At 37.0% G+C, this 27483-nt stretch overlaps 1 protein-coding gene across 4 annotated transcripts in view; it reads left to right on the top strand.

Moving 5' to 3' along the window:
• The window catches only part of XRCC5 (X-ray repair cross complementing 5), a 133124-nt gene that overhangs the window by 5265 nt on the left and 100376 nt on the right, over positions 1–27483 (top strand). For all 4 annotated transcript variants that reach the window (XM_074191416.1, XM_074191417.1, XM_074191419.1 and 1 more), the window contains exons 2-12: positions 2573–2686; positions 3471–3654; positions 6057–6105; positions 7026–7148; positions 10164–10355; positions 12929–13043; positions 18342–18480; positions 19561–19673; positions 21108–21170; positions 22765–22902; positions 26094–26184. In XM_074191416.1, the coding sequence (XP_074047517.1) occupies positions 2573–2686; positions 3471–3654; positions 6057–6105; positions 7026–7148; positions 10164–10355; positions 12929–13043; positions 18342–18480; positions 19561–19673; positions 21108–21170; positions 22765–22902; positions 26094–26184 (1321 nt within the window). The remainder of the gene's footprint in view (positions 1–2572; positions 2687–3470; positions 3655–6056; positions 6106–7025; positions 7149–10163; positions 10356–12928; positions 13044–18341; positions 18481–19560; positions 19674–21107; positions 21171–22764; positions 22903–26093; positions 26185–27483) is intronic.

The following is a 27483-nucleotide window of genomic DNA, read 5'->3' as shown; positions in this document are numbered from 1 at the left end:
AACTCTGTAACAACTATCAGCAGAAATGGGAGTTCCAGAAAGATTACATAAATATCTAGCAGAAATGAAGCAAGAAATTATACACATACATATACCACACACCCAATCTCTGAAGAAAAGAACTGAATGAGAATAAACAGTCTAGAACAAGTAGCAAAACCCATTGAAGTAAGAGAATCCCTAAAACTAAATCAGACAGAAATAAACTTCATGAGTCAGCAAGAAATATTGTAGCAAAAACAGGTTCAAGAGAAAAAAGCAAGAGAATGTGGTATTTGATACCAGTAGCTAATTTAGAAAACAAAACACATAGACAAAATTTAAATATCATTAGATTCTCTGAAAGCTTTATTTTTTTTTAAAGCCTGGGTGTTTCAGGAAACAAATAAAGACTACCCAAATCTATCCTGAAAGGCTTCAAAAGGAAGACCCAGGAATATCATAGCCAAAATCCAGAGTTACCAAAGCAAAGAAAAAATATTTCTCACATCCAGAAAGAATCAGTTTAGGTACCAAAGGACCATAGTCAGGATCATACAAGATTTGACAGCTTCCATCATAAGCAGTATTTTCAAATACAGCATTTCAGAAAGCTAAAAATGGAGGCTTACAACCAAAAAAATAACTTAACCTGAAATGTATCCTACAGAAGAAGAAAAATAGATCTTTTTAAAAAAATTTGACTCAGTTCTCTGTATATTTTAAAAATGAGTCCTTTGTCAGAAACATTAGTTTTAAAGATTGTTTCCCAGTTTACTATATTTCTTTTGATCTTGGTTACAATGGTTTTGTCTGTGCAAAAACTTTTTAATTTAATGTAATCAAAATCACCTAGTTTGTTTTTAGTGATGTTCTCCATTTCTTCCTTAGTCATAAACTGCTTCCCTTTCCATAGATCTGACAGGTAAACTAGTCCTTGATCTTCTAGTTTGCTTATGACATTTTTTTTGTCTAAATCTTGTATCCATTTGGATCTTTTCTTGGTATAGGATGTGAGGTGTTGGTCCAATCTAAGTTTCTTCCATACTAACTTCCAACTTTCCCAACAGTTTTTATCAAAGAGAGAGTTTTGGGGTGGCTAGGTGGCGTAGTGGATAAAGCACCGGCCTTGGAGTCAGGAGTACCTGGGTTCAAATCTGGTCTCAGACACTTAATAATTACCTAGCCCTGTGGCCTTGGGCAAGCCACTTAACCCCATTTGCCTTAAAAAAACAAAAAAAAAAGAGTTTTTATCCCAATGACTGGACGCTTTGGGTTTATCAAACAGCAGATTACTATTATCATTTTCCTGCTGTTCCACCTAGTCTATTCCACTGGTCCACCAGACCGTATTGATGACTGATGAGTTATAATATAATTTTAGATTGGGAAGGGCCAAGTCACCACCTTTTGAACTTTTTTTCATTGAATCTCTGGAAATTCTTGACTTTTTATTTCTCCATATGAATTTACTTAGAACTTGAAAAAGTAGATCTTTAATAGAATGCAGAACTTTTAAAGCATTTGTCTTTAAAAAACCAGGACACTTAAATATAAACACAAGAATCAAGAAATCTAAAACAGCAGATTTATTTGAGCAAGTTAGAAGAATAGTGTATTACGGTGATGATGTAATGCTAATCATATAGTAAGGGAAGAAGAAATCCATATCTCCACATATTAAAATCTTCAAAGGGTATTGAGAAATTCAGTTAAGAAAACATGGTTCCGGGGACTGCTGGGTGGTGCAGTGGATAGAGCACTGGCCCTGGACTCAGTAGTACCTGAGTTCAAATCCGACCTTGGACACTTAATTACTTAGCTGGGTGGCCTCGGGCAAGCCACTTAATCCTCCTGCCTTGCAAAAACTTAAAAAAAACAAAAACAAAAAACCCAAACAAACAAACCATGGTTCTTGGGTGGTGATTGGTTCCATTCTGAGACCTGAAGAGTGGAAACAGGAGAGTAAAAGGAATTATGCTAGTGTAGAAGAGGAAAAAAGGACTAGAGTTTGCTGTTTCTCTTGATTGGAGTATATGAGAAAAACAGTATTCAAACATGCAGAAAGGGTTGAGGGACCTGAGCATTAAATATACTTGACCATTACCGGAAATGAATTGAATAGCTACACACACAAATTTGATATAGAATTAAACATCAAATTCTCCACCCTTTGCCCTGCACCACACTGATTTTTTTTCCTAGGATCAACTTGGCTAAATTTGTAGAAGTTTATTTCCAGTTGACCATTAGATGATGATTTACAGCACCATGTAACATTCTACTGAGGTGGATGGTATTTGGGATCTTTATCGGAGGAGGAATTACCCATACCAATGAAATCTTAGGTCTTGATGTCTCAGAGTTAGATGTTTAAAAAAAAGATGACTTTATAGATAGATTTCTAAGGGCATTAGGATTATTATGGCTTCTCTGTGAAAAAGAAAAATATCAAGAGTTTGTGTTTTTTATCATTCATACAAGTGTCATTACAGGTTCTGCAAGTGAAATAAGCAGTAGGAAGATTCCTTCTAATGGGCTTGGTTGTCCATGGCCAGGCATCTTTTAATACCTTTGGGAATTTTCCCTACAGGCAGCTGTAGTGCTATGTCTTGATGTGAGCTTTAATATGATGAACTCTTGTCCTGGGGAGGAGTCTTCATTTGAACAAGCCAAGAAGGTGATGACCATGTTTTTGCAGCGGCAGGTAATTATCACATTGTTTTCCACATTGGTATATCTGCTTAGGATATCAAATAAACACAGACATAATTAGGAAATTTAACAAATTTGTCAATGATGAAGGCTTAAGTTCATCTTAGCTTTAGAAAAAAGTTTAGTTTTTTCAGTGATTTTTAAATGAGTTATCTTACATGATCCTCATAACTTCTTGAAGTAGTAGTAAGCAGACCGAATCTCGGACACAGTTAATTGTTTTTTTTTTTACCCCTTTTTGAAGTCCAAGTAATGTTTCTGACAAAGTACTCATTTCTAAAATATACAGAGAACTGAGTCAAATTTTTTAAAAAAAGATCTATTTCTTCCTCTGTAGGATGCATTTCAGGTTAAGTTATTTTTGGGTTAAAAGCCTCCATTTTTTTGCCTTCTGAAATGCTGTATTTGAAAATACTGCTGAGGAATGTTTTTTGTTCTGTTTTTTTTGTTTGTCTCTTCACATCATCTCTGAATAGTTCATAGTGAAAATTAAAGGATTTGACTAAGTTGATAATCTCTCATTGTGTTTTTTCTTAGACTTGTATGATGTTTAGGTTAGGGCCAAAATTAACTTAAATTCTCAGTGAAATAAAGATACTCCCTCTAGCCTAATGCATGTCTGTTGCCAACAGAGACCTTTGAGGTCTTGCTGTAGAAAGTGAGATATGATTATCACACCCTCTGACATGAACCCTCAAGATTAGGTTTAGCTTGTCTAAAAACTGCATTTTGCAAATTTTGTATGTAATTTAATGCCTTAATTTTTTCTCTTTCAGGTGTTTGCTGAGAACAAAGATGAAATTGCTTTAGTTCTTTTTGGCACAGACAACACTAAGAATGACCTTGCCACTGGGGATCAGTATCAGAACATTACTGTACACCGACACTTAATGCTACCAGATTTTGAATTGCTGGAAGACATTCAAAACTCAATTCAACTGGGCTCTAGACAAGCTGACTGTATCCTTTTTTCACCCACAGGAGGATTTTGGGGTTTTTTTTTTTAGGTTTTTTCAAGGCGATGGGGTTTAGTGTCTTGCCCAAGGCCACATGGCTAGGTAATTATTAAGTGTCTAAGGTCGGATTTGAACCCAGGTATTCCTGACTCCCAAGGCCGGTGCTCTATCCACTGCACCACCTAGCTGCCCCAGGACTTTGTTTTCATCTTCAAGAATAGAAAGCTGGGTGGCAAGGTGGTTGGAGTCCTGGCTTGGGGTGAGGGGCCAGTGCTAACTAATGAAGAGGGTGCCAAGGAAGGCACTCAGTCTGGAGGCAGAAGAGGGCCAGGGTCCCCTCCTGATATGGGTTCACTCCATGGGTGGTCCTGGTACTCAGGAGCCCCAATCAGAACTAGAGGAGACCTGTGGGCTCATCCAGTCCAATCCCCTCATTGTAGAGAATGTCACGTGTCTCAGAGAAGGGGGATTTGAACTCAAGTCCCCTGACTTCAAAGCAGCAAACTTTACATGAGGCCGCAAAGAATTCTAGACATTCTGGGGCTGAGTTTCCTCAAAAAAAAAAAAAGGATTTTGAATTGGAGACCCAATTATTCTTCCAATTCTAAGTACAGAATCCTACATTGTTTATAATATTTGTCTCTCTTTGCTAGTAAAATTCATTTGGGATGTTAAGAGGCATAGGGAAAGGACCATGTCAATAGGAGAAGGTCTCATAGGAGAGAAAAGGATGTATCAGGGAGGTTCCATCTGTTGGATCTGAGAAGTATGGCCTTTCCTGCAGGAAAGGGTAACTCTAATGTGCATCTTTTAGTTTCCTGGGCCTTTGACCGATCATCTTATAAAACACAATTTCTTTTATATTTCCTAAAGTTTCAGCAAGAGGAAGGCCAAGTCCCTATCACTTGTCAGGGCTCCCAGGTAATTCTAAAACTCTAAAGCACAGAATAGAGTAAGATGTTCCCAGGAAGTGTCTGCCTCCTCCCCGTAATGCTGCACTTTGTTGCCAGGAGCTGCTATTCTGAGTCGCTTCCTCTGTGGCCTTCAGCAGAGAGGAGCCCTTTAAACTTAAGCTGTTTCCCTAATTTTCCACTTGGTGAGTAAAGTACATCAATCAGCATTAGACTCAGTAAGTTTTCCTGTTGATCTTTGAAAAAGAAATTATTGGACCTCAACAGAAGCCTGTTAGCAGGCAGGCCCATTCCAAAGCACCTCTCATCTTCCAAGTCATCACAGCTTCTCTGGTGGAAAATCCAGGGTCTCACAGCCTCCAGTAGTGGGGTCTAGAGTTGAGGCATGTACCTTCCATTTTGTCCAAGTCCCCCTCCAGCATGTGAGCTGGGACTCTTCCAGTAGTTCCCTGAGCATCCTCAGCACTTGTCAGGCTCCTGGGCGCTTAGCACATGTTTGTTCATTGATTGACATCATCTTCAAAAGAATTATCTTTACTTCCCCAAAAGATGGGCACCTAGATAGTGGAGTGGATAGAGGGCCAGACTGCGGTCAGGAAGACCTGAGTTCAAATCCTGCCTTAGACACTTATGGGCTATATGACCCTTTTGGCCTCAATCTCCTCATCTATAAAATGGGAATAATAATGACATTTACTCCCCAGGACTGTGAAGATCAGATGATCTAATATTTGTGAAGTACTTATCTCAGTGTCTGGCCCAGCATTAATATTTCATCGTCGTCATCAAAACTCTCTTGACAATTGATGATGAATGAGTCATCTGTAAATATTTTTGGGGGGGGGGGTCTTTTGGTCAATTTATGTTTCCTAAGCTTTAAGGGAGAGTCTTGTAGTGTTTTGGGATATGACTTAGAAGTCTGTTTTGCTTTTTTTTTTTTTTTTTTGCAGATTCTTTTAAAAAGTTTTTTTTCTTTAAAACTCCACTCCTATGTCTGTGTCTCTATCCTTTTAATATTTCTGAAACTTTTTCCAGTTTTTTTTTTCTATGCAAGTGTGATAATCTGGACTGTATGCAGTATTTCACCTTTAGACACACTGACGTTTTAGATAAAGAATTTTCTGTTTTACTGAATAGAACCGGATGTGCTGTGTTGTGAATGAAGCTGCCCTCCATGGCTTTGATAACAAAACTTCCAAGATGGGGTCTGAGGTGATAGCATTTCCACAGTGGACAGAGAACTTCAGTCATTGAGAAAGCTATTCAACCTCTCCCAACTTCAGTTTCCTCTTCTGTAAATTGAAGTTAACAATATACCCAATTCAGAGTATTGTTGTAAGGATTAGTTGACAAATGTAAAAACTTTAAACCTTAAATATTATGTAAAATGTAAGCTATAATTCTATAACTCAGGCTGGAAAATTGAGAAACAGTTGTGTATTTTCAGGATGAAGCACTTGTTTGGTAATTTTTTTCCTCCCTTAACTAAAATTAGTCCTTGATGCTCTTGTTGTGTGCATGGACGTGATACAAAAGGAAACTGTGTAAGTATTGCAGCCAAAGAAAGTTAGGAAAACCATTTGCAAATATTTTAAGTCTCTTACAGCAATGTAGTAGTTGATTCTTTGTTAACCAAGTAGCATGACTGGTTAGCTTTTGGAATATTCACCAAAACTCCATTGGTTACTACATTACAAGAAGAGTATCCCTGGGACAGGAAGCTTTTGACTTAACTGTTTCCTTCTATCTTAATAATGATTGTTAATAAGCTGTGTTATAATAAATGTTGTGTTTTAGGTTTATCTGAGGGGTGGTAGCATGCTGTGAAGGAAGGAGAATGGCACTAAGATCAGGGAGAGTGGGGACTCTTCCACTTGGGATCGCAGGTCTCATTTCTGTATTAGTGAAATGGGACCTCTTGCAGATTTCAAGGTTCGTGGTACCTGTTTACTGTGGCTAAATCTGTTTCACTTCCTTGACATGGCAATGGATTGATTTTTGTGGTTAATCCTAAAGGATGCCTCTGTGGAAAGACAAAGTGACAGGTTCTTTTCCCTGCGTAGATACTGGGTAACTTTAGTTCGTAGCACCAGAAATAGGATGACAGGATGGATTCATCTCCGACACATATTCCTGGGGAACAATGGCATTTGGGAGGGACCTGATCAGGAAGGAGAAAGTTGAGAGATCTCAATTAGTCACATTGATATTTCTTATTAAGTGGAAATTGGAACAATAATATCTTCTTAGACACTCAGGAACATCCTCAGGTTGTCAAAAATGATACTTTACTGAGGATTTACTTAAGAACCATATTTATAAACTTTTAAAAACATCAGAACAATTAAAGCTATATTAATTTCATCTTGATTTACTTTGGTCTTTTAGTGACACAGTTTCTTTCAGTCACTCTCCTAATAAGAAAAGTAATATTTTCCTAATACAACAATTTTCTCTCTTCTAGTGGAAAGAAATTTGAGAGGAAACATATTGAAGTGTTCACTGATCTGAGTAGCCCCTACAGCAAAGACCAGCTGGACATTATCATCAGTAACTTGAAGCAATCTGACATCTCCCTTCAATTCTTGTAAGAGCCTGGGTCTAATGTATCAAGCTAAAACCTGTCCTTGAAGAAGTACCATGATGATAGGAATAAGATGGTAAATCCAAGGACTACAGTCATTCTAATAGTCCTCTGTTCCAGTACATCCACTCCTGCTGCTTCTGTATTAGGAGCCAACATGTGGCTTATTTACTATCTTTTGGAGTAAGCCAAGAGCCAGAAGAGATCTTAAAAGAGACTATCTAGTCTGTTTTGCTTACTTAATGTAAGCATATCATGCAGAGAAACATTTTAGAAATTTCTCAAGAATCCTCTTGTAGAGAGAAAATTTCCAGTAAGAGGTTTTGGAGAACATTTTTTCTCAATGAAAATCAAGAAAAGAAACTGGGGTGGTTTTGGAGAGATGGACATTTAATAGTAAAATGTTATTTGCCTTTTAAAGTATTTCTCACTTTTCCAACTACAAAACTGTGAAGTTGGATTTTCTTTATATACTTCAATTACAACGTGTTGCAACAAGTTGAATGTACAAGTAGCTATGAGTCCAGTTCCTTTCTTTTAAGCTAGACAGTAAAGAAATTTGCAAAAATATGAAAAATAATTCTATAATCAATTTTTTAATTTTAAAAATTATTTTTTCTCAAACATATGTTTACAAGTAATGGATTTGTTATTATTTTAAAGTTTATTTTTGAGAATATACATGGGTCCTCAATAATTTTTAAGAGTATAAAGTGATCTTGATACCAAAAAATTTGAGAACTGCTTTAGAAGAACAAAAGAGCTTTCTTCTCCGGACATCTATAATCTCTTATCTCATGATAATCAGAATGATTAAAACTCACATTTATGTAGTATAATGCTTTAAAAAAAAGATTATTTATAATGCCTAATCCTTCTGTTAAATAACTAATTTGTTATTGACATATCTGGTGAAAAGGGTTCCAAGAGGTTGAGTTATTGGAATCTCCTGAAGATTACGGCATTTGTGGAGGGAAGTGCACCTCTGGTGCTGTGGGAACCCCCCAGGGGCTCCCCATATAGCTGGGGGCTTCTTGTCTGCAGTAAGATTAGTTTTTTTCAAATAAATAATAGTTGGAAAAAAAACTCTTACAGAATGTCCTTCTGAAAATGAAGTGCTGTTGAATTGACACTTTTCCTTGAGTCCAACTTTTCCTAGCCTTTCAAGAGCTCCACTTGGCTTCTCTTTGCCATGGATGGGGCAGCTAGGTGGCGTAGTGGATAGGGCGGCTAGGTGGCATAGTGGATAAAGCACCGACCCTGGAGTCAAGAGTACCTGGGTTCAAATCCAGTCTCAGGCACTTAATAATTACCTAGCTGTGTGGCCTTGGCCAAGCCACTTAACCCCATTTGTCTTGCAAAAACCTAAAAAAAACAAAACAACAAACTCTTTGCCATGGATGAGCTGAGCTTGCATTTGCATGGTTTAAGGGGCCTGAACTTTCTATCACAGTCATCTTTATTTGAAAAAGAAAATTAATTCAGGCATTTATCAAGTGCTTAGTACTTGCATAGAACATCTTATTCTAATAGGTGACAGAGAAGACTATTTCCTGCAGACTTTAATTTTGTTAGAGATAGTGACAGTGGGTACTTCTCTAGTGCTTTAAAACGTATAAAGCACTTTGCTCACAATAAGTGTTCAGTATCACAAATACTGAGAGCTGGAAAGCACATCCAAGTCCATCTTATCTAACCTCTAACTGACAGAAATCTCCACATCATCCCTAGCAAATGGTCATATTTAAATGTTTGTTTTATTTTACTTTAAAACATTTTTTGAATATTTTTATAAAAACTGGCAGTCATCAATGAATAATTTCCATGTATAAAGGACAGAAAAAGAGGATTTCCAATAAAACTATGAATGTACCAATTAGAACTTAATTTTTTTTTTAAAAGAACACATCCAATTGAAGATGTTAGAACCAACACTACCCTTCTTGTTTATATCCCATTCCAAACTTCTTTCTGGGTGCTTTTTACATTGTTGACATTCATTTTTCTTTCTCCTCCTTGACTACCTTTTCTGTGAAATGGAAAAGAAAATGCCAGGAGAGGAAATGTACTTGCTGTATTGTTTTTTCTGATCTCAGTTATCTGACATATTCTTCTTATAAATCATCATCTTTCTCTTTTTAGTGAAAACATCTAATGTAAGAGAATAGAATTTGGTTTCCTGGCCTTGGCCATCCCATTTATTGATTTCTATTAGATTAAGACTAAGATGATATACTAAATTTTGATTAGACCTGTTGCTCTGAGATGCTTTTTAATTTCTCTCAGCTGCATTAAAGAGGTTCCTTCCTGATTTAATGTTGGGGGTGGAAGGGCAGGGTAGATCTGTGTCTCATTTACTCTATTCACTCCTTTTAATATTTCAAGTCTAAACACAATGTATCCTTTTTAAGGGCAATTAAATACATTTAATTTTGAAACAAATATTTTCCAAAAAATCCTCCCATATACTCTGTTCAAAATACATTCCCTGAAAAAGAAAATTATTATTATCAGAAAAAGGCCCGTGTCTTATACCTTGTCACCAGTTTCATTACCTTTAATTGTGGGGTTTGACCAGACTTTTATTGATTTCATGTGCTTATTTTGTTTACATTGTTGTATCAATTATACTTAATTTTTTCCTTGCTTTAGTTTTTATCGATCTTTCAAGAGCTTATCTTCTAGTTAAAATAGTATGTAATTCATGACTAATAAGAATAATGAGATAGTGTGTTGGATGTGTAATTCATGTGAACTGAATTGACAGGTTGATGGTAAAGTATGTGGGGGCGTTGCAAATTTGTGTTTATTGACAAATGAGTAATCCCAGCCTCATCAAATCTAGGTCTAACTTTGGTTTCATTTGATTTATACATGTGGACTAAAATTTTTATTGAACAATAGAATTGTACATTATCTATTGATAGAATTGAACCTGTTTTTTATACAAGAGTTCTGTATTTTTGGACATAACAGTTTCTAATATATATATATATATATTTTTTTTTTGCCTTACAGTCTTCCTTTTCCAATTGACAGAGAAGATGAGGCTGGGGATGCTGATGACAGCAGCTTTTACTCTGAAAGACACAAACCATCTCTTCCACAGAAAGAACTCACTGAGCAACAGAAAGAAGGTGTTAGTGTGGTGAAGGATATAATGATGACACTGGAGGGGGAAGATGGTCTAAATGAGATTTACTCCTTCAGGTAAGGGAACAGGAGCATTGATGGTGAGTATCTGAGATAATGGATTTATCTCCACAACTTGACTCTTGTTGGAGGACTTACTGGATCCTTTCTTTTGCCATTATTTGTGCCAGAAATTTTATTTCTTGATCTTTTCCAAGAAAAAGAGTTGTTATATACTTTTAAATTTATGGGGAAATTCTGAATGGCTAGAATAGATTCTGTTTCTCGAAATCATCTCTTTTAGGTGAGTGTGGAGATCTTATGTGGGTAGCATAGTTTTAATGAATCATTGAGACACAAAGATATTGTCTTCTACTCCTTCCTATTTAATCTCTAGTCCCTTCTCTTTTGTGTGCTCACCTAAAATGACCATGAATGTGGAATGTGGCACCAGATATTAGATCTGTTATGCTGTTCTAATATATTAAATGATATATATCATTTTTGTCAGTTGATGTGGGGATATGAATGTTTACTGGCTACATAATAGAGTGTTTTCTAAAGTTTTATGATTTTTAGACTCCATTGGGTAGGTAAAAGATCTGATATAGAACAACCTACAATCTTTTATTTTCAATTATAATTTTGTAATGATGCTAGTCTTGCTGAATTACATTTCCCTGAGGGACAGTATAAGAAAATAGTAAATACTCAAAACCAACATTTTGACACATCATAATTTGAAATCACTTATTTTTTGGTGAATGAGAATCAGTGGTGTAACAGTTTTAGCTCACTTGCCATTTTGTCTGGCCCATTATAAACTTCTCTCTGAGATGTGTGTGACACACACACATTTTATTTTTAATCTACATTGTTGAAATTTTCTCCATCACTTTCTTAATTCTAGACCATCAAGAAAACAATAAAACAAGTCCAAGTTGGTAGTATTTGCCAATTTCCAAGGTGTAAATGCTCACACTGAAAATGTAACAGTTGGCTCCCACAAGTGGGATTGAGCTTTGTCCCAGTATACCCCTGACTAGATTCTCTTAAGATCCACTGGGGGTGTTTTTTTAAACAATGAGAGGAAAATTATCCCAAATGAACCTTTGTAATTAAAGTTTGAAAAATCATTTAAAAATACTCATTACTAATGGTACTAAACCTGAATTTTTTTTTAAAAAATCTGATTTTCTGATTCCTTTTATTCAGTCAACAAACTCTACTATATGCCAAGCAGAATGAAACTATCTCTGTTCTTATGAAGCTTACATTCTGAAACTAATAAAACTACAGCTGTCTTGCTTAGCCTATAGTAGGTCATTTACTCTCTAGAAGTATTTTGTAATAAGGAGCACATATTAGACAAGGTACTTTACATTAAGATTTTCATAGCAATATTCATTTTCTTGTAAATAAGTCATTTGAGGATCATTTCAATGAATTTAATTTCTGTTTACATTTAGAGGTTTTGAGCTTTTGCTTCATTGTATTTTGCCTATAAATGCCCTTGTAATTTTGTTAGAACTATGCAACTTCACTTTTTTAAAAATTGATAATGTAACAGAATCATTCAGAGTTGATTTGGAGATCCATATTTCTATTACTTTTGCATTTTGGATTTGTATTCTTCTACATTTTTGGATATTGTTTCTTCATCATATCCTTGCTTATTATCTCTTTTTCTTTTATGTCTCTTCAAAACGAGAATATAAATAGGATACCATTTATTTTATATACATTATACTGAACCATAATTGAACTGAATGTGTATAATACATTATTAAGCCCATTTACTAATCAGTTCTCAGCCAGTAAACAAGTCTATTTTTTTAGTCTTGATTTTGATTTTGACCAGTCCTCCAGTTTTTCTTTATGTTGGCTAATTCATAAGCATTTTCCATAACCAAAAAAATAGATATGTTTTGTGGATATGCTCATCTATGTTTGCAACATTCTGGTGCTACTGAAATGCTTGGTCTATTAACAGAATTCTAAGATTCTAAGGCCGTCAGGGGCGGCTAGGTGGCACAGTGGATAAAGCACCGGTCCTGGAGTCAGGAGTACCTGGGTTCAAATCCAGTCTCAGACACTTAATAATTACCTAGCTGTGTGGCCTTGGGCAAGCCACTTAACCTCATTTGCCTTGCAAAATCCTAAAAAAAAAGAAAAGAAAATTAACCACAATATAAATGTAAACTAAACCACTTCAAATAGTCATCTGTAGACTCAGGGAGAGGCTTATTGTATCTCTCCTTGCCCACTTACTAACTCAAGTGTCATCCACAGCCCTGCAGTTCAAATTGGTTTACTTTCTGGAGTCTTTTCTTTGCTTCCTTATTCTTCTATATCCTTAGCTCACATCTAATCTCATGAAGAAAATTTATAGGAAAGCACTGGATTAAGAGACTGAGGCCAAGAGGCCAATCACAATTTCATTCCCCCCCCCCCCCCCCCCCAGCCAGGCTTTCTCCTCCTGTCTCTCTCACTAGTGGCATTGTTTTCCTGCCACCTCCTGCTATTCGTCTGTTGATTGCCAACAGAATACATTGCTCCTTCTAGAAAGCCCAGTTAAATTATTTTGTTTAATTGTTTTCTTTCAAGTATCATACTGTTGTCTTTATTTCTCTTTTCCTCCCATCCCTTAGAGACAGTCTGAGGCAGCTGTGTGTCTTTAAGAAAATTGAAAAGAGACCCATGCCCTGGCCCTGCCAACTGACCATTGGCTCTAATCTGTCGATAAGGATTGTGGCATACAAGTCAGTAAGTAACCACAGTAGAATGACCCAAGAAAGGACCCTGGCCCCAACTCTGCATTTTGCTTAATTGGTTATCCATATGTGAATGGCTTCTTCCTTTGCTGACTCTTCTGTTGCTGCCTCTCTTTTGGATATTTAGCTATTCATTAAAAATAGCACCTGAGGGTGGACATTGTCTCTCTCTGGGTCAGAGGCTTGGTGGAAGAGGATTCAGGTTGGTTTGAGTGAAGTTTGTGTTATTCTTAGTCGTTTTTTAATCACATTCTTTCTGTATCTATGCAGATACTTTAGATAAATTTGTTAATTGAGATCCATAAGGGACCTCACAGACTATGTAGTTTATCAATCCCCTCATTTTTCAGATGAGAAAACTTGGGACTTTGACCATGGTTACATAGGGAGTAAATAAAAAAACTTAAGATTTGAACCCTAGTCTTCTGACTCCAATCCCAGATTCATTTGGGAAACATCAAAGAGGTCAGCATGGCTGGCAGGTAGAGTTATCAAAAAAAAAAGCAGTGGGTAATAATATTGGAGAGTTATTGACATATTCCTAACTCTAGGACAGGACTTTTTCTCCCTTTTTCTTATTTTTTTTTTTTGGCAGAAGGGAACAGTAATTAAAATCATGCAGATGATAATGTTTATATGTATATATTGGAAAGTTACTAGTATGATACCAAAAAGTCTTAGCAACTTTTACTTTGGATTCTCAACAAGAAGAATTTTTATCCCATATGCTTTGAAATTGGACAAGTTTATCAGAAAGTAAAGAAAAAAATAATACTAGTAATTGCTGGTGCTTCTGGAGCACTTCAAGGTTTTCAGAGGGCTTTACCTTGATTATCTCATATCCTCACAGTAACCCAAAAGAAGCAGGTGTTACTGTCATTGACATTTTACAGATGAAGAAATGGAGGCCTAGAGAGATTAGATGACTTGTTCAGGGTCACACAGCCGGTATTCTGTGACTTTAAGGACTCTTATAACTAACAGTCCTTCCCCTGTGCCACCCAGATTCTTCCCCAAAAGACCAAACGAGCAGGACTGGGGAGATCACTTAACCAAAAGTAAAAACCTGTGTATATACATTTACACATGTGTATGTATATGTTCTGTTTGCTTTTAAATAGTTTAATTAATAGTCTTATCTAGACCCTTTTTGTTGAAAATGTTCTTACCTGCTGCTGCTAGAGGAGGAAAAGACTTGGGCCCGAGAGTTCTCCAGCAGACTGTCTTAGAGAGCAGCAAATCTAAGGTCATATGAAAAGAGAAAAGAGTCTCAGTCAGGGCCAGTCTCTGCCAGTTTAAAAAAAAGGCTGGATAGAGCCCCAATGTGAAGGGGATGACACCCCAAGAGGAAGCAGGAGACTGACACGTTTAGTGCTTCACATATCAAGGGACCTTGCCTCCATAAAGTACGTTTGCACAGCCTTGAAACTTAGAAAGCTCTAGAGTCTGAGTGGATGGTAGTATCACAGCACCAAACATGGATTAAGCTTTGTGGTGGAGCAGAAGGGCAGTAGGGCAGGCCCCTCGATGGAGCACAAGGTCAGACTTGACCACAGACACACTCTAGCTGTGGGGCCCTGGACAAGTCACTGAACTTCTTCAGTTTTCTCATCTGTAAATTGAGAAGAGAAAGAAACAGCTGGCACTTCATTATCTTTGCCACAAAAACCCCCCAAGTGGGGTCTTGAAGTCAGATTCACCTGAAATGAGCCCTGTGATGAGCACTGGGGTTACAGAGAGGCAAAAACCACTCCCTGCCCAAAGGAGCCCCCAGTCTCATGGAGGAGACAACATACAGACAATCTTGTGCAAACAAAACTTGCAGAGACAAGTTAGAAGTAATCTTCCAAGGAAGGCTAGCAGTAAGTTGGAATGGGGAAAGGATTCTTGCAGAAGATTAATATTAGCTGAGCCCTGAGGGAAGCTAGAAAATCTAGGAAACAGTTTTGTAGGCATGAGCTAGAGACATTAAAATAAAAAGTCATTGGGAGATGCAGCATCATATGTGAGGGCAGCATGGAGGCGAATGTAGTTGGATCTCAGAGTACATAAAGATGAATTAAATCTAAGAAGCCAGAAAAGGTAAGTAGAAGTCAGGATATGAAGGATTTAAAAGATGTATTTGTCGTTAGAGATCATAAAGAGTGACTGGCATTTATTACTTTAGGTGGGGTGACATGATCAGTTCTGTAAGAAGATGACTTTGATAGTTTAGCTTATCGGAGGTTGGACTGGAGGGGGAATCACTTGAGGCAGGAAGACCAACCAGAAAGGAGCTACATTTGTCCTAGGATGAGAAGATGAGACCATCTCTAACTATAACCAGGAGGAGGAGAGAAGGGAACTTATACAAGAGGAATTGTGCTATTAGAATCTGCAGGACTTGGCAACTGAAGAACTGTGATGAGAGGAGGGAGAGAGTGAAGAACTGATGATCCTTAAGTTGCAAGGCTGGAGAATGGTAGTACCCTTGACAGTAAGATAAAAGTTATTAGGAAGAGGGCAAGATTTAGGGGGAAAGATGATGAGATCAGTTTTAGACATGTTGAATTTAAGATGTCTAAAGAACACCTAGTTTGAAATATCCTAGAGAGTTGGTGAGTGAGGGGGTCAAGAGAGAGGTTAGGGCTGAATAGATAGATGTGAAAATAATTTGCATAGCATGGGAGCTGTGATGAGATCACCAATCAAAATAAAAGAAAAATAGAAGAGAATAGAACCTAGGATAGACTGGGGAAATCATGGTTAGTGATTAAACTTAGATGAAGGGGAATAAGGGATCAGACAAGTGGGAGAGAGCAGTGTCACAAAATTTACTGAGAAGAGATCATCAAATAGAAGACAGTGATCCACTGGGCCATAAGCTTCCAGAGAGGTCAAGAAAAATGAGAATTGAAAAAGAGGCCATCAGATTAAGAGATCATTGGTTATTATGGAGAGAGGAGGTTCAGTTGAATGATAGAGTCCAAAACCAAATTGTAAAGGGTTAAGAGTATAAGAGGAAAGGAACTGGATGGAGGCTGTGATTGTAAGGGGGGGGAAAGATAGATATAGGATGATATTGGAGAAAGTTGGACCAAGCAAAGTTTTTTTTGAGGATGGACTTGTTTGTAGACTTCAGGGAAGGAAGCAGCCAGTGTAGAGATGGAGTAGTGAGAGTGCTAATGATAAAGGGAGATAATGTAGAGGAGAAAATGGGATAGAATTGGGATCATTTTTTGCATGTAGAATGGTTTGCCAATGATTAAAAATAAAAAAGTAAAAACAAAAGAAAAGTAGATTTGGGGAAAAGAATGAGGAAAGTTTGTAGATTCATCAGGTTTAGAAATTCAGGCGTTTGGGGAAGCAAGAAAATAACAGTCAAAATATTCATGTATTATCACATCATAAAATCAGCAAGTTCTTGATACTGTGAGATGGCTCCCTCTGAATTCACTTGCTTTTCTGCCTTTTAAATTTCAGTGGTAATATTGCCCCAATATAAATTCCTGTCTGTAATTATTTGGAAGTTTTGAAATGGTTATGATACTTAATTAAACATGTTTTCTTATTGGAAGGAATTTTTCTCTATGCTGACAAATAAACCTTGTTTAAAAATATTGCCCAAAATTATCTTTACAAAATTTATTTAAGAAGACAGAAAAATGTTGCCTCAAGTCAACTAGGTAGACCTGCTTCATTTGCAGTCATGATAGTTAAATTTTTCCTCCCCCTTCACATAAATGAACCTAGTCTTCCTACATTTTACACTGTCAATAGAAATGCTGTTCGATTTTATAAAGTCTGGTTGAGCTAGACTTCAAATTGATTCATAAATGAAGTAATTTCTGTTTTGAGGCAAGGTCTGCTCCATAGTAGTTTCCTTACAAATTTAGAAAATTTTTATTCTAAGCCCTTCTATTTTTCTTTAAAATGTTTTGGTTTTTAAACTTCCAAAGATTTTCCAAGTCCAGAAGTCTTAGAAGTAATCTTTATGTCAGTTTACATAAAGGCTTTATTTTTAATGAATTGAGTGTTTCAGAGAATCAGTGACATAGACTTCTGATTAGTTGACTAGAAAGTACCTTTTCCCCTTTGAGAGCTCTCCCCCTGGAAGCAGAGGTGTATCTGGATAGCTACACATGCCGCACCTGGAGACTGTTGAAAAGGCAGTGCCCTTGAACTGGCTTCCCTCTTGCCCAAGAGGCTTATGTACCTCACCTCCTCTGCCTTTTAAAAAATCCCTTAATTTCTTCAGAACTCCGCTCAAAGATAGTCTTCTACCTGAAACTTTAACTGTGTGTTCAGGGTGCTGGTGTCCTCCTTCCTCCCTTTAGCTTATATGTGTTTTGTATATCTTTATTTTTATATTGAAGGTTGTCTCCTGATAGACTGTAAATTCCTTAAGGATCTGTTTCATTTTTTGATGTATAATCCCTGGTCCTTAGTGGAGTTTGACTGAAAAGAGGTTCTTCATAAATACCTGTTGATTGATAATAAATGAATTGTAGTTGCCTCTCACACCTGCTGTCTTGCATGTCAAATTGAAATAGCAAAGATTCGGTCTGGCTATTTCTGAGTTATTATCATGTCCTTTACCTTTGACCTAGAGATCCCAGTGCTAGATATCTATCTCAAAAGCATTATAGGGAAAAAAGACACCATATTTACACCAAAATATTTATAGTAGTATTTTTTTTTTGTAGTAGTGAAGAACTGAAAGTAGATAGATACCCATTGAGGAATGATTAGAAACATTGTGACACAGAGTATAATGGAACAAGATGAAGAATTGAAAGAAGCAAAGGAAGATTTATATAAACTAGTACAGAGGAGAGGTAGTATAATAAGGAAACCATTATACAGAGTAACTAAAATGATGTAGAAAGAAAGAATAACAACCACAAAAAACTCCCAATGAAACTAATTTTATATAATTATAATGATCAACTTTGACCCAGAACATAGTTGAAAAAAAAATGTACTCTTCATGTCAGTGATGGCAAAGCCTATGGGTGTAGAACAATACTTAAATGCATTTGTTATTCATTACTTAAATTTGTTGAACCAGCTTTTTTTTTATGTACTGTATTATAAAGGCTGGCTCATTGATGAAACAAGGTAAAAACAAAACATCAACTGAAATAAAATACTAAGCAAAAATAAACAAAAACAAGAAAAGTTGCTAGAGTAGTTTGTCCTGATTGTGTTTAGGAGCCAAAGAGAAGACTCTAGTCATGTTTTTTTAAAAAAAATCAAGTTGAAGACTTCTAAGTCTCTCACTTATTTCTACTTTTCTTTTGGAATTAAGGTTACGCAGGAGAGAGTTAAAAAAAGTTGGACAGTTGTAGATGCTAGAACTCTAAGGAAAGAAGATATACAAAAGGAAACTGTTTACTGCTTAAATGATGATGATGAAACTGAAATACCAAAAGAAGACACTATCCAAGGTATGTGACTGCTGCCTTTTCCCTCATCAGACCAAGTGGGTTAGTATTTTTTTCAGCTCTACCTAAAGAAGGTTTTACTCAGTGGGTTGTGAGGCAGATTAGAATTTATATTATAATAAGTGAATGACAGATGTCTGCCAGTTGCTCTTGTTGCATTGCATTCTTTAGTGGACTTAAAGCAGATTGCTGCTCTGAGTGACAAGGGTGGAGAAATTTGAAATAAGAACTCCCTGGACCATTCAGCTCATGGTTTGGGACCTGGACTGTATCCTAGGCGTCTGCTGATGTTTGCTCTTCCTGACTTTGTGTCCAAGAATTAGGTTTCATGTCCAGTTTATTTTAAATTTGGAGACTAACTAAGAGAATGCTTGTATTCACCAGACTTAATATCTTTTGACTTAGTTTCTTTTTAGTTTCTTTTTATCTTCTATGATGAATATTTCTTGTAAGGAGATTTCACTTCCTATCAAACTGCTTTCTAAGTAACTTTGAGGGACAGTGAAAATCATTTACTTTGACTTAACATTTTATATTTGCTACGGTCCTTAGAATAATATTTATTAGTTCCCATTTGACATTATATATCCATCTGAATGGAGAACAACCCTGATCTAACCCTTGCCTTAGAGACCAAAAGAACCTGAATAACATTGAAATGCCAGAATTGCCAGAGTCCAAACAAATGGTTAAGATGTCAAAATTCCATATTTGTAAACTAAAAAAGAAACACAAATATTCATTTGTGTTCCTGGGGACCTCCTACCTTACCACAGTGTCCATTGCTGACTGATCATTTATGATGTGGGATCCAAAAGGAAAAAGTCCCATGGCGACTCCCTTTCTTACTTTTTTTAGTGGTCTGCAAATTTGTATTTTGTTTGTTTTGAGTATATATGTATTTTCTTTTTTTTTCTTGGTCATAGGGGAAAGTAATTTGGTTTAAATTCCACAAAATCAGAATAGAGAGGCTAGCTCTGGCTTTTACACAATACTGTATTAACGTATATGTAGAGCTAATTTCAGTTCGTGGAAAAATGTAGTCCCAGATGTCTGCCAGTTGGTCTTTCTCTTGTTCTCCAGGGTTCCGCTATGGAAGTGATATCATTCCTTTCTCTAAAGTGGATGAGGAGCAAATGAAATACAAATCAGAAGGAAAATGCTTCTCTGTTTTGGGATTCTGTCGGTCTTCTCAGGTGCAGTATTTTTCCCACATTTGTGTGAAAAGCCAGTATAAGCTGTTTCCTAACACCTCATTAAGAGATTCTACTGACCTATCATTGATTCATGGATGCTTCAGTCTTCCTCCAGCACCTCATTAGGAGATGGCCCCTGGATTCTTCATTCATTCATTCCAGACTGGAGAGTCAGATGGCACACCCCTCTCCATGCACATGGGATTCTATCTTCTGCTATTTCTGCTCTCTCACCAGTCTTTCCCTTTCTGACAGTATGTGCTCAATTCAAAGACCAGAGAGCTGACTAGGTCAGGAATTGTGGAATTAATCCAGCAACACTTACTCTTTATCCTCTAAAAAAGAATTACAGGATGTGAAATTGGTCATGTTTTAAATCGCCTCTGTGGTACAGAGATTGGTATTCTTAAGATGTGAAGAACATCCCTAATATTTGGTACAAAAATGAATGACTTTTATCACGTGTTTATACATTTTTGCATACTTAAATTTCCATTTAACAATTTTTAAAGTTTTTAATTGGCCATAGATCTTAAAATGAATTTTTGCCCTCTTTGTAAAGCAATAACTTCTATAAGCGTTTTATAATTTTTTTGTATAAATATCTATTTAAATATTTTGCTTACAGTAAGCTGCTTTCAACCTTCTGATTAGTTTACTGATTTTCTAATCATTGTATAATTTATTTTTACTGACTAGTAAAACTTTGTCCCTATACCTTTAGCTCAGACTTGGAAAACTAAATAATAAATATTTCTATACAATTTTAAAAACAAAAAGCAAACCCCACTTTTACTGTCACAGTACCTTAGTCTACTTACTTTTTTCTTAACCTTTGTAAGAAAAACAAAAACTTTTAGCTTCTAACTGTTTGACTTCTAATCCCATTATTCAAATGAAAATGATCTCTCTAAGGTTATCTTCTATCTCTTAGCTACTAAGCCACTGATTTTTTCTTAATTCTCATGTTCCTTGAGCTTCTTTGCAGTTTTTGACACTGCTAACTATTCCATTTTCTAGACCCTTTGCCTTCTCTTTTCTTCAGTGACACTGCTTTCTCATTGTTCTACTTGTCTCGTAACCTTTCAGTAACCCTTGTTGGATTATCATCCATCTGACACCTTGTGTTTCCTAGAATCCTATCCTTGACTCTCTTTCATCCTCTAATCTCCTTTGCTTCTAAGAGTTTAAGTATCATTTCTCTGTAAATGATGTAAAGATTTTTATAGTTCTTTCTTGTCTAAACTCTAGACCTACATTGATATGAAATAACTTTGAATGTCCTGGACATTATTTTTTGAGTTAATTTTCTATTTGTTGGAACTAATTTTAATAGAATTTCTTGGTGACATACCAAGTATGGTTAATGTACAAGAACTCAGTTTCATTGGTTTTAAATCAAAACCATATTTTCACCCAACTTTATCCTTGCAGGTACAAAGGAAATTCTTTATGGGAAACCAAGTTCTAAAAGTGTTTGCTGCCAAAGATGACGAGGTAATCTTAGCTCTCTGGACCACGAAAATAAATTTTAAGTGTCATTTTGTGAAAATAGTGTCTTATTTAAAAAAAAAAACCAACTCTTGTCCTTCCCAATACCATTGGGAAATCTGAAGGACCTTTAAATAGGGAAGTAGGTGGTACAGTGAACCTGTACCCAATGAGCACTGGCCTTAGAGTCAAGAGGGAGTTTGAATCCAGCCTCAGATACCTGGTACTCACTAGCTATATGACCTTGGGGCAAGTCACTTGTCCCTAATTGCTATCTGGCCACTGGGCCCAGATGCTTCTAGAGGAGAACATGAGACAGATGACTTAGCACAACCCCCCCCCTCCCCTACTCAAATCCAAATCATGTTCATGTCATGACTTCACCTTCCTGATGTCATGGTCTTCTTTGAAAATGAAGGACAAACATTATTATAATATTTAATTATCAAAATGACAAAATTATGAATGGATTTTGTTATGCATAAGCACAGACACAGGACTTAAAAAATCATAGATTTGTTGGAGCTAGAAGAAACACCAGAGATAGGTAAAATGAGGAAGTTGGCCTAGATAATCTCTTAAGTCTGATTCTTAAGAGTATATTATTCTGAAAAGAATGAGCATTTTTAGGAGAAATGTTAAAAAAAACTATTTCTTTTTAAAGATTTATGCTTAAAGATTCAGAGGTTTTAGGGTTCTATTAGGATGATTAAACCCTTTAAGATGTACAAAGCACTGTTACATAGTACTTGTCCAATAAGATTATAAAACTGTGAAATGTCAAAACTGGGCATTGAAGCCAGATTGAGGGATGGGTGTGGGGGAGGTTCCTTTCTCTACTTGCTGGAATCTTTTACCTGCATCATGCTGCCAGTAAAAGCTTTTGAAGCATAGTATAATAGGCAGAACCTCAGACTTATAATCAGAACCTCAGACTTATAATCAGAAAGATCTGGGTTCAGATCCAGATACAAACCGTGGAGTGGTCCTATAATCTCTCTGACCCTTGGTTACTTCATGTGATAAACTGGATTATAAATGCTTTCTCACCATGGAGTTCATGTGGGAAAGGAAACTTTTTGGAAACGTTGAAGTGATATGTGATTAGATGCAAGTCATTAGCTTTGTAACTCTCTTCTGTTAATTGTTGTGCTTGTTGACCTCTGAGATCCCTTCTGTGATCCTGGGAGAATTTTCATATTTGTCACTTCCAGAGAGTCTTCTCTCAGAATAGGAGTTCTAAGATTCTATGGAGGGTGAGGACTAGACTAGAATGGCCAGACCTAGCAGATTTAAAAGGGCATTATAATGATGGAAAAGGAAATTTGGTACATAAAAGAAAAATTCTAAAGGTTGGTTTCAAGTAATAAAAAAATTCTCCTTCACTCAGGAATCCTGCCCTTGATTTTTGATTCTTGGTGTGACCTTGAATAAATAATGTCAGTGTTCTCACAGTTGGCCTGTGAGACCCCTTCCAGCTCCAATGCCAGAGGCATTGACACAGTCAGGGTAGTTCTTAGACTACTTCTTACTTCTCTGTCTGACAAGTGATCCTTAAACCTTGGCCGAGCGCTCAAGAACCTGACTCTTCTCTTCCCAGGCAGCAGCAGTGGCGTTCTCCTCATTGGTTCACGCCTTGGATGACTTAGACATGGTGGCCATTGTCCGCTATGCTTATGACAGAAGATCTAATCCCCAGGTTGGCGTAGCTTTTCCTTTTGTCAAGCAAGCTTATGAGGTAATAGTTAATAATCTGGTCAGTGCTATACTGTTTTGACCTCTTGAAGATAAAAGATTTGTATAAAGTACAATTGAATAGAATCAATGAAATTTGTGATACTTCATTATGTTTCTTGTTTGTGCTATAATTTCTTTGTGAAATGGGGAAAATACTCTAGCCTGATGATACATCATAAGAATTTTACAGAAATGTGGCTTGAAGTTTTGTGGACTGATTGAAGCAAAGACTTTAGATGTAATAATGAATTATTTTTTTATAGAAGGCCTTAATAAGTTCTTCAGTTTTTTTTGTTAATCAGTAAAAATTATCAAATTCATTTTTTCTCCCTTCCACCACTTTATCCACTGGGAAAAAAAAGATAGAAATACCAGACCCCCCATATCACATAAAACATAGTCAGCCAAACAAATTCCCATATAAGGCACATCTTTGAAAATATTTATTTTGCATATTTTTTTAGTATCTCTGACTTGAGGTAGAGTGAATCCTTTTTATACTAATGGTGTTAAGGAATGAATCTTTTCTAATTCTACTTATTTCACTTTGCACCAACAGTTCATAGAAATTTTTATGTTTCTTTTTAAAATTGTCTTTTTCCTCATTTCTTATAGCACATTAGCAATCCATTACATTCATATACTAAAGTTTTAAAGCTATTTCTCAATAGAGGAGTACCCTTTCTTTACTCTTTTTTTGTTGTCTAAAATAATTTATAAATATTTTTGTACTTATAGGACTTTACCTTTTTCTTTTACCTCTTTGGAAAATTTCCTAACCAGTGATATTGCTGGGTCAAAAGATCTTCCCTATTTAGTAAGTTTGGAGGCATGATTCCAAATTGTTTTGTAGAATGGTTGAATCCATTTACATTTGCAACAATAATGCATAAAAGTATCTGTTTTTCTACTGCTCCTCTGATGTTTGTCTTTTTTTCCCCTTTGGTCATTTTTGCTAATATAATAGGCATGAGATAGAACCTCTGAATTACTTGAATTTGTGTTTCTTTTATTATTAGCATTTGGAGCATTTTTTTCATACAGCTATAGATAGCTTGGCAGTTCTTGAGAACTGCCTATTCTTATCTTTGGACCATTAGCAGTTAGAGACTGGCTTTTATTCTTATAAATTTTGAATCAGTTCCTATATATCTTGGAAATGAGACTGTTATTAGACAAATTTGCTTCTGTTAACTCTTTCACTTCTATTTAATTTTATGTAATGTCTTAATTGACAAGTCTGATGGTCTCTTCTCCTTCTCAACTGCTCTGATGCCTTTGATAGAGTTAATTACCCTCTTCCCTTGCAATCTCTCTCTCCAGGTTTTTGCATCTCTGCTCCTCCCTCCTACCTGTCTCTTTTTCTGTATGTTCTTCTAGGTCATACCCACTTGCCATCCTGGGCTTTCTCCCTTTTACTGTTTCCCTAGAGAGAAAGTTAGGTCTAAGAATCAGCTTCCCTGGTTTCAATGTTGTCTCTGTGCAGATGATTCTCAGATTTGTTTATCCAGGACTCCTGGCCTTCAGGCTCCCATCTCCAGTTAGTTGCTTTATGGACACCTAACACTCATCTTGTTCATTGAACTCAGGGACTTCCTAGTCCCCCATGCTCATCAGCTGACTGGCAAAAACAGTTCATTTCTTTTCACCCACATGTCCAGTCTGCCCCCTTTTCTCCTGAAGCACCTTGTTGAAACCTGGGGAAAGTGCAGGTTTAGGTAAGACTCAGTCCCTGCCCCTGTGGAGCTTCCCATCTGGCCAGGAGAAAAGATGACTGCCATTGATAATTATAAGAAGCAAACGTGTGACCAGTGTGTCAGAGGTGCCAATAGTGGACTTTGTGAGGTGTGAATAGTAACAGTGGTAGAACTAGGTGCCAGACCCTGGGAGGTGGGGGCTGGCATTTTTCCATTTTACAGATGAGGAAACTGAAGCAAATTGATAAGTGGACTTGTCCAGGATCACACAGCCTCTGCATATCTGAAGTCCTGGTTGAACTCCAGTCTTCCTGAGCCCAAGGCTGTCTGTGTCCTGGTGCCATCTTGCTATGTGAGAACAGAGCCCTTCCAGGAGGAGGTGACCTTGAGAGGAATTCAGCAGCAAAGGAAGGAGAAAATTAGCAGCCTGCATCAGTAATCTTCCTGTTGTACCACTCTGTTCATCATTGTCTTAGTCTAAAGATTTTAACAGCTTTTTATGACAACTGAGAAAAGTGTAAACTTATTAGCATGTAGAGCCCTTAGAGTTGAGTCTTGCTCCAGTCTGCCATTCTAGCTTTTATATCCACTTCCTCCTCCCCTTTACTTACTCTACATATTAGCAAGGGCAGACTCATTCCCATATGCCCTCCCTTTCCTCCCCTTCTCAGACATCATGCCTCGGCTTCTACCATTTCCATCCCTGGAACAGACTTCTTCCTTTTAATTCTACCTTTCGTTGTATTTTGGGTCAGGATTTTACAAGTATTTTCTTGAAGTCTTTTTGTCATTGCCCCTCTCCCCCCCCCCCCCCCCCCCGCCTCTCTCTCTCTCTCTCTCTCTCTCTCTCTCTCTCTCTCTCTCTCTCTCTCTCTCTCTCTCTCTCTCTCTCTCTCTCTCTCTCTCACCAATGCAAGTCCTCAGTGACCTTTCCTGCAGGTCCTCCTGCCTCTTAGATTAGAAACTCTTGAAAAAAAACGCAGTGTCCAGGACACCTTGCTGGTGTGTCTTAAGCCCCTAGTGCAGGGCATAAGGGAGCAGATAATGGTGACAGGCCAGTAAGATTGAGTTGTTCTATACTTGATTATTTTCAAATTCTATTTACTAAAGCACCCTCATATTTGAAATAGTACCTGGGCTCCCTTACATTCAAAGACATACAGTTTGCTCTCCTCTCAGCAGAGTCCCTCCTAGCTGGTGGAGATGCTGTTGCCCAGGATTCCAGACACGAGAACTTTGCTGACTCTCAAGTGTGTCGAGAGAATCCAAATGTGTTGTTCAAGTATCTCTAGTGTTACCTTTTTTAAAAAGATAAATTCATGATCATAAGCTGTTGTAGTAGAAGTAAAAGTTTCCTTGGCATATTCCACAGGTGTAGCAACCTGGTTTGCTCTATGTCTGTATGTTGCAGTGCTTTTGCAGGGTGAGGGTCTGCCACACTGATCCCCACCACTTTAGCTGTTTCTTTTCTCATCCCTTTTCTTTCTTGTTTTAGTGCTTAGTGTATGTGCAGCTTCCCTACATGGAAGACTTAAGGCAGTACCTGTTTTCCTCCTTGAGAAATAATAAGAAGTGTACTCCCACAGGTAAGTGAGTTTTTTCTCTCATTCATTAAATAAATCTAATGTTCTTAAAAAACCTTATGTACTTGATAAGTTTCCATTTGGAACCAGATGGATCAGGGATTTAACAGAATGTTTTATCTTCATAAACTAAAATGATGGTGTTAATTCACTTTCAATATTAGAAATCCTTTGAATTATTTTTCTAATATTGGAAATGACTTTGCATTGAACCATCCACTCTTTCACCTAGTTCTTTGACCAGAAGGATGTATTTAGGAAGCAGCTAGCTAAATTTTGAGGTATAGTCTTTGGATATGGAATTAGTGATGGTTCATTTCTTTTGGGAATAACTGGTGGGTTGATGAGTTCAAGCTGGTGCCTTTGACCTTGCTTGTAAGAGGGTTTATTGTTTTGAACTGAGAGACCAAGAATCCCATAAGGTCTCTGGAGGTAGCTTTCTCTAGGTCCTGATGGAAGCCTGGTGGAAGGCAGCTAAGTGACTCAGTGGTTAGAATGCTATTCCTGGAGCCAGGAAGAACTTAGTCCAGATCTGACTTGACAAGTTACTAGTGGGGTGACCCTAGACAAGTCACTTAACTTATCTTTGCCTATTACCATCTATAAAATGGGGCTAATAATAGTGTCTACCTCCCAGGGTTGTTGTGAGGATCAAATGAGATAATGATTGTAAAGTGCCTAGCATGATTCTTAACACATGGTAGTTAGCTATGATGAGGATGAGGATGATAAGAATGCAGGTGTCTGTATGGACATAGAGGAGAATCTGCCATTGTGGAATATCAGACCTATGTAGTTTTTGTATATTTTGTCTTTAGCTCTTGCTAACCGTAGACTTTTTTGAGCTTTGAACTCCTTTTTAAAAGAAAGGGGCATGAAGTCAAGAGGACCTGAGTTCACATCTGACCTTAGATTCTTTATACTTACTAGCTCTGTGACCTTGAATAAGTCACTTAACTCTACTACCTCAAAAATAAATTTAAAAAAGCAAAGGGTGCTGGTGATCCAGTGGATAGAGCACTGGAGTCAGGAAGACCCGAGTTCAAATGTGACCGCAGATGTTTCCTAGCCTTGTGACCCTGGACAAGTCACTTAACCCAGTTTAACCTCAGTTTCCTCATCTACCTTCAAGGTGGTTCTGTGAATCAAATGAGAAAACATTTATAAAGTGCTTAGCTTAAGTCCTGACACATAATAGGTGCTATGTAAATGTTATTCCCTTTTCTCTAGAAGGAGAATATTGTAGAGAGATCGTTTGAATGATTATCAGTTTATTCAGGGCCACATCTCTTTTGGAGATGC

The sequence above is a fragment of the Macrotis lagotis genome, chromosome 6, assembly GCF_037893015.1.
Source record: "Macrotis lagotis isolate mMagLag1 chromosome 6, bilby.v1.9.chrom.fasta, whole genome shotgun sequence".
In the NCBI taxonomy this organism is placed as follows: Eukaryota; Metazoa; Chordata; class Mammalia; order Peramelemorphia; family Peramelidae; genus Macrotis; species Macrotis lagotis.
Note: the sequence above shows the minus strand (reverse complement) of the source record. Positions and strands in the feature narration are given on the sequence as shown.